Genomic DNA, 13,851 nt, shown 5'->3' on the forward strand with positions numbered 1-13,851 from the left:
CCCCCCCCCCCCCACCCCCCGTACTCCTGTCCCTTCCCCGGAGTCTGCCGGGGGCTCAGGGGGTCGCACCCTTGAGGCGGATGATTGTGGGCAAGATCTCAGCAGAACGTGCCTGTGCCAGACTTTCAGATCAGATCTTCACCTGAGCACCTCCCCCACCACCGCCCGCATTCTCGGTTGAAAACGGAAGTTTGCACAAGAGGAGGAGGCTGTTCGGCCCATCGTGTGTGCCAGCCAAAAGGCAGCCATCGGGTATAAATTCTCATTTCCGCCTCTTCGTCCGTAGCCTTGCATTTTGCAGCGTTCCGAGCGAGTATCTTGGGTTTTTCTTAAAAGCGGTGAGGATTTCTGCCTCCACCACCCTTTTGAGGCAGTGAGTTCCAGTTCTCCGACCTTCTCTGGGTGAAAAGATTTCTCCTCACTTCCCCTCTATTCCTTCTACCAATTACTTTAAATCTATATCCCCTGGTTATTATCCCTGATCTAGCCACTCTATCTAGGCCCATCATAATTTATACACCTCAATTAAATCTCTGCTCCGCCTCCTCTGTCCTAGAGAGAACAACCCCAGCCTATCCAATCATTTCCTTACAGCTAAAAGTCTCCATTCCTGGCAACATTATCTTAAATCCCTGATGTACATTTCCTGCTATAAGCACATCCTTCTGGCAATGTGGTGACCAGAACTGTAAGCAGTGGCTTAACTAGTGTTTTATACAGTTCTAACATTACGTCCCTGCTCTTATGCTCTATGCCTCAACCAGTAAAGGGCAGGATCCTGTATGCCTTCGTAGCCGCCTTATCTATCTGTCCTGTTACCTTCAGGGATTAGTGTCATAGAGTTATACAGCACAGAAACAGTCCCTTCAGCCCATTGTGTCCACACCGGTCATCAAGCCTCTATCTAATCCCATTTTCCAGCACTTGACCCATAACCCTGTATGCTATGGTGTTTCAAGTGTTCATCTAAATACTTTTTAACTGTTGTGAGGGTTCCCACCTCTACCACCCTTTCAGGCAGTGAGTTCCAGATACCCCCCACCCTCTGGGTGAAATATTTTTCCTCAAATCCCCTCTAAACTTTCTTCATATCTGCCCTGTCCATGCCCCTCATAATTTTGTACACCTCAATCAGGTCCCCCCTCAGCCTTCTCTGCTCTAAGGAAAACAACACCAGCCTAACTAGTCTCTCTTCATAGCTGAAATGCTCCAGCCCAGGCAACATCCTGGTGAATCTCCTCTGTATCCTCTCTAGTGCAATCACATCCTTCCTATAGTGTGGCGACCAGAACTGCACAGAGTGCTCCAGATGTGGCCTAACTAGCATTTTATACAGCTCCAACATAACCTCCCTGCTCTTGTATTCAATGCCTCGACTAATAAAGGCCAGTTTACCATATGTCTTCTTAACCACCTTATCTACCTGTGCTGTTGCCTTCAGGGATCTATGGACATGCACATCAAGGTCCCTCTGATCCTCTGTACTTCCTAGGGTCCTACCATTCATTGTGTACTCCCTTGCCCTGTTAATCCTCCCAAAATGCATCACCTCACTTCTCAGGATTAAATTCCATTTGCCACTGTTCTGCCCATCTGACCAGCCTATCTATATCATCTTGTAGTCTAAGATTTCCTCCTTCCTATTTACCACACACCCATCTCGGTGTCATCTGTGAATTAACTGATCATGCCTCCTACATTCATGTCTAGATCATTAATGTACACGACAAACAGCAAGGGACCCAGCACCAAACCCTGTGGTACGCCACTGGACACAGGCTTCCAGTCACATAAACAACCCTCAACCATCACCTTCTGCCTCCTGCCACTAAGCCAATTTTGGATCCAAATTGCCTTGGATCCCAAGGGTTCCTACCTTACCAGTCTCCCATGTGGGACCTTGTCAAAAACCTTACTGAAGTCCATGTAGACTACATAAACTGCACTCCCCTCATCTACACAACTGTCACCTCCTCGAAAAATTCAATCAAATTTGATAGATATGATCTCACCCTGACAAAGCCATGCTGACTATCCCTGGATTAATCCTTGTCTCTCCAAGTAGGGATTAATTCTGTCCCTCAGAATTTTTTCCAAAAGTTTCCCTACCACTGATGTTAGACTCACTGGCCTATAGTTCCCTGGTTTATCTCTACTACCCTTCTTGAATAATGGTACCACATTAGCTGTCCTCCAGTCCTCTGGCACCTCCCCTGTGGCCAGAGAGGATTTGAAAATTGATGACAGGGCTCCTACAATCTCCTCCCTTTCCTCCCACAGCAGCCTGGGATACATCTCATCTGGGCCTGGGGATTTATCCACTTTTAAGCCCACCAAAAACCATTAATAATTCCTCCTTCTCAATGCTAATTTATTCAAGTATATCCCAATCCCCCTCCCTGAGTTCTGTATCTACATGGTCCTTCTCTATAGCGAATGCAGATACAAAGTACTCATTTAAAACGTTATCTACGTCTTCCAGCTCCTCACACAAATTGCCACTTTGATCCCTAATGGGCTCTACACTTTCCCTGGTTATCCTCATGCCCCTGATATACTTAAAAAATGCCTTTGGATTTTCCTTTATTTTACCCACCAGTGTTTTCTCATTCCCCCCTCTTCGCTCTCCTAATTTCTTTTTTAAGTGACCCCCTGCACTTTCTACTCTCCTCTAGGGCTTCTGCTGTTTTGAGCCCTCGGTATCCACCATAAGCTTCCCTTTTTTCCCTTATCCAATCCTGTACATTCCTTGACGTCCAGAGTTCTCTGGACTTGCCGTCCCCACCCTTCACCTTTACAGGAACATGCTGGACTCTCACTATTTCCTTTTGGAATGACTCCCACTGCTCTGATGTAGATTTTCCTACTAGTAGCTGCTCCCAGTCCACTTTGGCCAGATCCCTGTCTAATCGTATTAAAACCGGCCTTCCCCCCCAATTCAGAACCTTTATTTCTGGTCCATCTTTGCCCTTCTCCACAACTACCTCAAACCTTACTGAGTTATGGTCACTAAATCACTGGAATGTTATTTGTTTGTATTTTTGAACAGATCCAGGCAGATCACCATGGTCAGACACAGTAAACTGCAGAAACAGGTCTTAAACCTTTACAAACAGTTTCTCCGAGCGGCCAGGGAGAAACCTGGATTTTTGCCTCTGATTCACGACGAATTTCACAAGAACTCCCGAATACCCAGAACTGACGTGATGCACATTGAGTATCTGTTGAGAAGAGGGCAGAGACAGTTGGACCTGTTAAGCAAGTCGAACACCAAACAACTGGCAGCATTCACGAGGTTCAATCCATCGGAGAACCTAGGCCTACCGACGATGAAAGACCCGCCGTGACTTCCGTGAGAGCTGGCCTGAAGACGGTTAACATCTTGATTGTGAAGGAAAGTTGGCATGATGGTCCAAACTTGGAAAATTGAGCCACAGGGTAAACGTGGAACCCAATGAACTAGTTTGCGCTGGTCACACTAATAAATTAATAAACACTATGTGTATATGATATTACGACACCATAATGGTTATGTTACTGGACTAGTAATCCAGAGACCTGGACTAACGTTCCTGAATTATGAGTTCAAATCCCACCATGGCAGCTGAGGAACTTAAATGAATTAACTAAATCTTGCGGGGGGGGGGGGGGGGGAAAGGGGCTAGTATCAGGAATGGTGACCAAGGCTACCGGATTGTCGATTTGGTTCACTAATGCCCCTTTAGGGAGGGAAATCTGCCATCCTTACCCAGTCTGGCCTACACATGACTCCAGAGCCACAGCAATGTGGTTGACTCTTAACTGCTCCTCTGACGTGGCTGAGAGAGGCAATTTGTATTCAGGAAGGTGGCTCACGGCCAAGGGCAACGCGGGATGGGCAGTAAATGCTGCCTCCTCGCCAGTGACGCCTGTGAACAAATAAAAACAAAACTTCATTGATTGTGAAACAATAGGAAAGATTACAGCCTTTAGAAAAGAGTTTTCTGAATCTTTCAGCGCTGGTCTTTGCCTATGCCAGAGGGTTGCTGGGGACAACCTGATGTTATGCAGTTTGCTTTATTCTTTCAGGGGATGTGGGTGTCACTAGCTGGGTCAGCATTTAACAATTAGCCAGTAGTTAATATAACTAAAAGAAAAAATATCGGGGTTGACTCTCAAGTATTGTTATCAGCATTGAATTATGGATTTACCGCCTTTGGGATGTAGTCTATGAGAGTTTTATTGTAAGCCGTTAACCGCAGAATTTCCATAGTTAATTCTCATACAAGTTGGTGATCATTACTCTAACCTCCTATCATCAGCTCAGAAGTAAATAGAACGTGGAGCAGTAGCAAAATGGATAACAAACTGACCAGAAAATAGAGAGTAGGGGGTTCAAGACGGAGGTCGCGTGGCGCAGTGGGTAGCGCCGCTGTCCCTGGGCCGGAAGCTCCGGGTTGGGGTCCCACCACAGGACTTGATGGCTGAGGAAGGTGCTTTCATGACGCGGCCAAACGGGTTGAGTATCAACGTGTAAATCCCTCCAACACACGCCAATGGCAGGTAGTTAGAGTGGGAGAGATTCCTGGTCGGCCATGTGATGGAAAGAATGTGGGAGCCTCTACCGTCACACTCTGTTAACTCCAGGCTACAAACATGCAGGTAACAGTATATGTTGCCAACTCAGACACGGGTGGTGGTGGTGGTGGGGTTTGATGGTTGGCTTTATGGCCTGTGTGCATCAGATCAGTGCCAACAGCATGGGGTTCGATCCCTGTTCCAGTGGGGTGGATTCTAGACCTGCCTCATGTCCTACCCGTGGTGGAGATGGTGGCGCCATGGGCCAGACCCGCCTTTGAGCAGAGAACTGAAGAAGGGGTTAAAGGTTAGCTATTCAGACTGGCGGAGAAGTGGTGTTCCACAGTGAAAGGTGCTAGAACCACTGTTACCGTTTACATAAACGTTTTAAATTGGAAAAATTCGTGAATGGCACCAAATTGAGAGTTGTTAATATTGAGGAGAACTGCAGCAAGATACATAGAACAACCTTGCGAGTGCGCAAGTAAATGGCAAATGAATTTCAATATAGAGAAATGTGCATTTTAATAGAAGGAATAACTGCTCCTTGGAAAATAAGTCTAAATGGTGTAGAGGAGCAAAGGAGGTACAGATATATAGATCACTAAAACTAGTGAAGCAGTTTAATAAGACCATAACAAGCAAAGCATAGATTCACTTCCAGAGGGATAGATTTGAAAGGCAGAGAAATCATGTTAACCTGATACAGAAATTTGGTTACACCACACTTAAAGAGAACTGTGCACCATTCTGATCACTATATTATAATACAGAGAGTGGCACTGGAAAAAATTAAGAGAATGATCCCAGAACTGAAAGGTTATACCTGTCAGGACAATTGTACAGCCTGGGACTCTTTAGGAAAGAGAAGGCTGAGGAATATTCGGATAGAGGACTCAAAAATTATGAAAGGGTTTGAGAACATTTCCACTTGCTGGAGATTCCAAAACTGCTGGTTACAGTTACTCCTGGGAGATCTGCTGTCATGGTACGTTATGCTCATCTATCTTTTATTCATTCACAGGATGTGGGCATCACTGGCAACTGCCCATCCCTAATTGCCCTTGAACTGGGTGGCTTGCTAGGGCCACTGCAGAGGGCAGTTAAGAGTCAACCACATTGCAGTGGGTCTGGAGTCACATGTAGGCCAGACCAGGTAATGATGGTAGATTTCCCTCCCCAAGGGGGCATTATTGAGCCAGATGGGTTTTTACAACAATCAATGATAGTTCACATAGGCTTTCTATTCCAGATTTATTACTTGTGTTTCCATTCCACTGGCTGCCATGTTGGGATTTGAACCCCTATCCCCAGGGCATTAGACCAGGCCTCAGGACTACTAGGCCAGCAACATCACCACCATCTCCCCAACACGTCTTGTGCCATCCTTACACATCCACTGTCGGCCATCTGCAATCAAAACTAGGGGCCGCAAGATACGTAAACAGGGAATTCGGGAGAAACTTCTTCACCCAGAGAGTGGTGAGAATGTGGAACTCGCTACCACAGGGAGTGGTGGAGGTGAATAGTGTTGATGCATTTAAGGGGAAGCTAGGTAAACACATGAAGGAGAAAAGAATAGAAGATTATGCTGATAAAGTTCCATGGAGGGAGGTGGGAGGAGGCTCGTGCAGAGCATAACTCCGGCGTGGACCAGTTAGCTCGAATGGACTGTCCCTGCATTGTAAGTTGCATGAAGTGGATGCACAACATTCCTTGTGACATCCTTCACTTTGGTTTATGGAAGTTGGAAGACCAAGCACTCAGATCAGGCTGTGGCTTAGGCCATAAACTATCAAATAGATTTATTGAACCGTTAAATTTGCATGTATATCGCACCTTTGTTCAGAAAAACAAGACCTTCCAAAATACTTCACAATTAATGAAGTGCTTTTTAAGTGCATTTATTGCTGTAATGTAGGGAACCCAGCATTCATTTTACGCCCACAAACAGCTATGTTTTTGTCATGCTGATTGGGGGAATAAATATTGCCCAGGAGAACTCCCCTGCTTTTCTTTAAAATACAACAATGGGATTTTTTTTTTACATCCACCTGAAAGGGGCAAACAGGGCCTCAGTTCATCTCACCAGAAAGATGGCACCTCCAGCACTGTACTGGAGCCTCTTCATTTAGAGGTGAGGGGACTACCCACTGTTGATTTTTTTTCCTCCTTTTATTCTTTCATGGGATGTGGGCATCACTGGCAAGGCCAGCATTTGTTACCCATCCCTCATTGCCCTTGAACTGAGTGGCTTGCTTTACAACTAATGGTTTCATGGTCAACATTACTGAGACTAGCTTTAACTCAATTCAAATTCCACCAGCTGCTGTGGCATTAGGCTAGGTATCTGGATTACTAGTCCAGCAACATTACCATTACTCCACCATCTCCCCATAGGAGAAGGGTAAATGAACTGGATTAGATACAAACAGATCAATAATCATTACAATTTGACTGTCCATGTACTATTGCAAGCAGCAGATTCATCTCTTTTGCCAACTGTCAAAATAAAACAGATCTTTGTAAACTCAGCCCCTTATGTCTTAGTCTGTATTCCTGTAGTTCCTGAGTCTGTATTCTGTCCTGCCTCTGTCAACTTCAGAACCGCAGCAAACTGAAAGCCACCTTCAGGGCTGACACTCCAACTCTTGAAGATTCACCAGAAACAAAGGCCAATAAACCATATCTTTCATTGTGTGTTTATCCATTCATTGAGAAACAATATGGTCCTGCACAAATGCAGCTGTTGCATACAGTGGAGCTGAAAAAAGTTATTCACCTGCTCATCTATACTCAGCTGAGATGTCAAGATGAACAAATGGAGTAGAATGACACCTAAGCAGAAAGGTCTTAGGAAGTATCTGGTAGGTCACCAGATCAACAGGTAATCAGTTTGTTTATCTCATTGTTGTTCACATTTCAGTGTACTGGAAACTACATATAATAATACAAAAGGCCCTGTTCTTTGCAGACACAAAGAACATGTGCACACAATTGTGCTTTCAGTTAAACAAAATAACTGACAGCCATTCACTGGTTCATTCCCAGGGCAATGTCTTGACCAATCAAAGTCAGGCTGCTTGGTTTAAATTTCAAACAATGCTTGGCAGTTAACTGTCAGTGGCCATCAACTGGGGCATTCTCCATGGCAATGCCTCTACCAATCAGAGTCTATTGTCCCCTGACATTGGTGTTTTCTTGTGAATTGTCCTGAAGAGTGCAAGACGAAAAGCTTCGAAAAATAAAAATCTTATTTCAGCAATATGCATTGCTGTTTGTAGGACCATTCTGGGGTGCCAGTCCAGAGAAAGTAAACTCAGCTTTTACACCAGGGCCGAATGGTCTACTCCTGCTCCTAAGTCCTATGTTTTGGCTTCCCTTCTTCACTTGCTCTCACGTGACCTCTTGTTTTTCACCCGGCAGCTGCTGGTCTGAAAACCCAAGCGAAGATATTCAATTACATGGGATTTAATCTTTACAAGATGAAGCAGTGACATTTACAGAGAGCATGTGATCAGATGCTGCATTGCCATACATCACATGATCAATGTCATGTGATGAGATGCCACATGGCTATACGTCACGTAATCAGACATCATGTGGACAGAATGTCACACAATCAAACCTCCAATTAGAGTTCACAGCCTGAGTGCAGAAGGAGCAACATTTTTAAATCTTCCAAAATACCAGTGTACAGTACCAGCAGCATGAACCCTTTCCTAATTACTTTCATCATTGAGAAAACTTGATCTTTGCCCACCGAAATCCAAATGCAAAGTTAACTAAATGGTTTAACCACTTTTTTCTCCTCTTTTTTGTCCCTCCTAGAATATTATATGTCAATGGGAATCAGGAGAGGGGAGAACATTTTTGGTCATGATGCTCTGGTCATATGGTGCAGGGCAGGCTTGATTTTTTTTTTATTTCTTAAAAAGTACTTTATTCATTTAATTTTGCACAAGTACATTACATAATGCAAATTTGACATTAAAAAGTGCAAGCAGTCCAATTATTTTCAATACAGTACAGTACATGACACCCTGAGGTGCCTCACTGCACTTATAATCACAGGTAACGAACATTTCATTTCAAACATGCTTTGGTGCATATTGTCCCAGGCATTTTACACAGGTTCCAGTCCTTAGTGTTATAAATTGTCGCTCATTCACTGAGCAAAGGAGGAATCTGGAGCCAGTTCTGCCTTAACATTGGTTTATTCACATAACCCAGGAAACACAGGCATAAACTCCCTTTTCCTCTCCTCACACAGGTGCAAACTGGTTCTTATATATACTTAAGAATAATACCATAACCTTTCCCCAATTAGTAACAGTTGTTCTTACTTACAACTAGAGCATGCACTTCATTGTGGCAGGATTGCAAAATTTACTCCAGTGAGAAAGCCTTTAGAGTGGGGCCTTTCTCAATCTTGTCTGTCAATTCCACATGTATCACTTAGCCAATCCCAAGTGGAACTTCTGTGACCTATTTTTCCATACCCTTGCATGCTTCAGACAGCCATGAAATTGAAATTCCTGATGATCTATCTTGTTGCAATATCTTTCAGCCACAATTCATTGTTAAAAAATCATAAACTAATGCAAGTGGGGAGGACAGTCAGGAGATCAGGGGAACGGTCAAGTCTCAAGATGACAAGTCCAAGGGTATCAGCAGTAGAAGATCTGAAGCAGAAGCATAAAAGCAGTTTTTAAAAAATCAGTTTTTTTCTCCCCTCTTTAGACTTTTCATAGGCCAGAGCCATTCAGGAAACAAAAGGAAAATGAAGTCCAGAAGTTCAAGAAGCAGTTTATCCACCTCCTGAATCCCCCTCCTTCTGTCTCCTGGTCTTATTATCTTTTTTATCCCTTTGGTGTTATTGGCCTCAATGCATAGATATAATACACAAAGTGCCAACTTCCCCACACAGCACAATGGCACAAAAGGATAACATAATAGAAAGCAATTCAGAAGTGCTTTTCACTGAACTGAAATTTAGGATGGGTTCTTAGCTCAGTTGACAGTTAATTGTTCAACTCTTTCACTGATGGCCTTCATGCAGTGAGTGGTTAAAGTCTGGAATGCACTGCCTGAGAGTGTGGTGGAGGCAGGTTCAATGGAAGTTTCAAGAGGGAATTTCTAATTAATTAGAGTGTTATCGGAAAAGAAAGAATGCGCAGGGCTACTGGGAGAAGGCAGGAGTATGGCACTAAATGAATTTCTCATTTGGAGAGCTGGCACAGACATGATGGGCTGAATGGCCTCCTTCTGCGCTGTAACAATATTGTGATTCTGCAGTATTGCCAACAAGAGCTAAATGCATTCCTGGAGGTTCCATCACATGACTCGCCCCCACACTCCAGTCATGAGTCGGCCAACACAATCCATCCTTGTGACGTACGGCCTTCCTACGCCAATTGGAAAGCAAAAAGACTCATTACCCATTTGGACGATGCTTGACTGGCAGCCTTTCTGTCCCCCCCCCCCCCCACCACCACCCCACCCCTCCACCCCCCACCCCACCCCACCCCACCCCACCCCACCCCATATTTTTACATCTGGTAAAGTGAAATATTCAAAGAAAATAAATAAAAAGCAATCTTTTTAAATGCCCCGATGATTTTTCTCCAGGGTTGCACAGCAGCCGTGTGCTGGAGATTGACCTTCAATTCCTGGAGACTTTCAGGCCAATCCTGGAGGGTTGGCAACCCTCTGACTCTTGTCATGAATACCCTGGCACTGAGATATGCGTGGGTGGGCGGGCAGAACTTCCGCCAGCACCAAAGATGGCGGGATCCTATTTCTCACGCGGCTTCTTTTTTTTTGGCCGGGGGTCATGCGCCGCGAGATTCCCGTTTGACCCTGGCCCGAAATCCCGCAGTTAGTTTGCGGGCGGTGGGGCAAGATGGCGGCCCAGGAAAGTGAGGTGCTGGTCAGGCCGGCGAACGGCGAGGTGAGGAAACCCGGGAGGGGCGGATGACGTTCCGGGCCCGGGGATGGGGATGGGGATGGGGATGATGATGGGGGGGGTGGGGAAGGGAACCGGTCAGCGGCTCAAGGGAGGGAGGGAGGGAGGGAGGGAGAGGACGGGGACGGTCGGACGGCCGGACGGCCCCTGGTCACTGACCTCAATACAAAGCGGCTGCTCTGGGGCCCTGAGCTGGAGTCTCTGTGAGGAGCCCTGGGCACCTCCACCTTGGGCAGCAGCTGGGAGGCGGCGCCAGTTAGATTCACCAGAACGATACCTGGATTAACCCACAGGCCGGGGGCCGGGGGTGTTGTCTCCCCCTGAATTGGAAAGGCGGAGGGGCTGATTGGATTGAATTTGCCCGCTGGAATTGCTGGTAATGTCACTGGGGCTAGCAGCCCAGAGGGCCCGGGCGAATGCCTTTGGGACGCGGGTTGAGATTCCCGCCACGGCAGCTGGCGGAATTTAAAGCCCGTCACTGCAGTCTGGAATTGAAAGCTTAGCCTCAGTGACCGTGACAGCTTCAAAAAAAAACAACCCCCCTACCTGGTTCACTAATTTAGGGAAGGAAACCTGCCCCCCGCCCCCCCCCCCCTCTCTCCCCCTCTCTCCCCCTTCTTTACCCGGTCTGGCCTGCATGTGATTCCGGGTCCACTGCGATGTGGTTGACTCTTTCACTGCCCCCTCCGAAACGGCCGAGCAAGCCGCTCAGTTCGAGGGCAGCTAGGGATGGGGTAGCAAGTGCTGGCCTCACCAATCTGTGCCGGGTGGCTCGTTTGAGTTTTCACGCCAGCTTTCGGCTGAAAACCAAGAGGTCGCATGGGAGCCGGCCAAGAAGGGAATCCAAAAGAGAGGACTTAGGAGCAGGAGTAGGCCATTCGCCCTTTGAGCCTGCTCCACCATTCAGTAAGATCATGGCTGATGTGGTTGTGATCTCAATGCCATTTTCCTGTCTGCCCTCCCATAACCCTTGACTCTTTTGTCTATCAAAAATCTATCTAACTAAACCTAATTCAATGACTCAGCCCCCATTGTTTTCTGAGGAAGACAATTCCACAGACTAACAACCCTCTGAGAGAAAAAAAATACTTCATCTCCATCTTAAAAGAGAGACTTCTTGTTCTTAAACTGTGTTCTAATTTTACCCACAAGAACAAACATCCTCCCAGTATCTACCCTATAAAGCCCCTTAAGGATCTTGTGTCTCAGTAAGATCACCTCTCGTTCTTCTAAACTCCAGTGGATTCTCAAATCCAACTGAGGTGTGATACTGCAGAGTCTGGCTGCAGAGATGAATGATTGGCCAGTAAGGTTGATCCCAGACCTTCGAGTACTGGAGTAGCTTGATCCTAATTAATGTCTTCGCACTAAAGAGAAGGAAACATCTGCATTTCTATAGTGCCTTTTGCAACCTTAGCTGAGAGGAAAGATTGTCTAGGCTGGAGTTATTTTTCTTCCAGTGAAGACTGAGGGGAGATTTAATTAAGGTGTATAAAATTATGAGGGGCTTAGATAGAGAGATAGGAAAGACCAATTTCTCCTCACAGTGAGGTCAGTAACTAGGGGGCATAGATTTAAAACTTTGGTAATATTAGAGGGGAGTTGAGACATTTTTTTTCACATTGAGGATGGTGGGGATCTGGAACTCACTCCCTGAAAGGGTGGTAGAGGCAGAAAGCCTCATTGTATTTAAAAACCACTTGGACGTGAACTTGAAATGCTGTAACCTACAAAGCTTTGGGGCAAGAGCTGAGAAGTGGGAATATTCTGACTAACTGTTTTTTGGTATTCATGAATACGGTGGACAAAATGACTGGCTTCTGTGCTGTATAAATTTCCAATTCTATGAACTTCAGAATGCCTCAAAAAAAAAACTCTACAGGCAATGCCCAATATCTTGAAGTGGCATCATCGTTGTAACATTGGAAATATGGTAGCAAATTTGCGCACAAGAAACTTCCAAAGTAGTGGGATAAATTCTGTTTGTGGTGTTGGCTGAGGGATAAATATTGACCAGGATACAAGGGAGAGGGAAGGCAGGGTTTCAGTTTAACACCCCATCTCTGACTGCAGCATTCTTTCTGTACTGCAGTGAAGTGTCAGCATAGATAATGGACTCAGATCTCTGGCCTGATCCTGTAAGAGGTTCAGAGACCGGACAAAATTCGGACAAGGAGGCTCTTGATCCTGTGGTATCAGGACAGTTTATTAAGCAACAAAAGTTACCCTTAACAAACAAAGGCAGTCGATATCCTCATTCAGATTACTGTCTGTCCTCTTGAACTTCTCACAAACCCACAAGCTTCAATCTGGGCTGCGAGAGTGTGACAACCTAGTTAAAGCTGATGATGGTAGTGATGAGATCCATGTTGCAGAATGTTCTTTTGGTTGGGACAGAATGAAGAGAGCTGTGGTTTCCTGATTATATTGCTTAAGATTGTACAAAAGGAAAATGTTGCCACCCTCTTGGAGCTATTCACTGTCCTGGTAAAATGGAACCCAGCACAGATTCTGTAACCGACCTTTAAAGCTGTGCGAGAGATGCAAGCTTTTATAAAGAACACACATTCACAGAATAGTAATAAAAACAGAAAATGCTGGGAAAACTCAGCAGGGTCTGGCAGCATCTGTGGAGAGAGAAACAGTTAATGTTTCGAGTCCATATGACTCTCCAGAGCTTTTTCAATTCACAGTAATAGTCAGACAAAAAGTGACGGAGCCCATGAAGGTGATGTTAGGAGCAGCTGCTAGAAGTTCACTCAGATTTTCAGAAGGCTTATAAAGGGGGAGAGGTGGATGGAAAGGCAGAGAGGTTTTTAAGGACAGCATAGCAGCTGTTGGACCACAGATTGCTGAAGGCACAGTTGCCAATGGTAGGGTGAAGGAAGAGGTAGTGGGGCCGCATAAGAAGCCTAGATTAGAGGAATGCCAAGTCATTGAGGAGGCAGGGCAAGTTGATCAAGATGTGCCTTCAGCTACCCGGCCCAAAGTTCAGGAATTCCCTCCCCTAAATCTCCCTCCTTGACGAAACTGGTCATCTGTCCTAAAACACCCATATTTGTATTTATTTATCCGGCATTTATTGGCTATGATTAATTGCTCTTGAGAAGGTGGTGGTGACAGCAGAGTGGCTTGCCAGGCCATTTCTGAGGGGCAGTTCAGAATCAACCATATTGCTGTGGGTCTGGAGTCACATGTAGGCCGGACCAGGTGGGGATGGCAGATTGAAAGCCGAGCAAAGTTCCTCCCCTAAACAGTGTTGGTGAACCAGATGGGTTGACATCAATCCAGAAGTTTTGTGCCCACTAGCTTATAACTAACAAATG

General features: G+C 45.7%; 2 protein-coding genes across 3 annotated transcripts in view; both read left to right on the forward strand.

The window, feature by feature from the left end:
- Window positions 1–3,515, forward strand: sdhaf1 (succinate dehydrogenase complex assembly factor 1). The gene is made up of 2 exons (XM_041179086.1): window positions 1–252; window positions 3,050–3,515. The coding sequence occupies exon 2, from the start codon at window positions 3,066–3,068 to the stop codon at window positions 3,345–3,347; it is 282 nt and encodes a 93-aa protein (XP_041035020.1). The 5' UTR covers window positions 1–252; window positions 3,050–3,065; the 3' UTR covers window positions 3,348–3,515.
- A 6,858-nt stretch (window positions 3,516–10,373) lies between these two features.
- Window positions 10,374–13,851, forward strand: part of clptm1 (CLPTM1 regulator of GABA type A receptor forward trafficking) — a 50,501-nt gene continuing 47,023 nt past the window's right edge. Inside the window, exon 1 of one of the 2 annotated variants that reach the window (XM_041179279.1) lies at window positions 10,374–10,510. In XM_041179279.1, the coding sequence (XP_041035213.1) occupies window positions 10,463–10,510 (48 nt within the window). In that variant the 5' untranslated portion in view covers window positions 10,374–10,462. The remainder of the gene's footprint in view (window positions 10,511–13,851) is intronic. The other variant, XM_041179281.1, reaches the window with a different exon arrangement.

This window comes from Carcharodon carcharias, chromosome 34 (assembly GCF_017639515.1).
Source record: "Carcharodon carcharias isolate sCarCar2 chromosome 34, sCarCar2.pri, whole genome shotgun sequence".
Lineage (NCBI taxonomy): Eukaryota > Metazoa > Chordata > Chondrichthyes > Lamniformes > Lamnidae > Carcharodon > Carcharodon carcharias.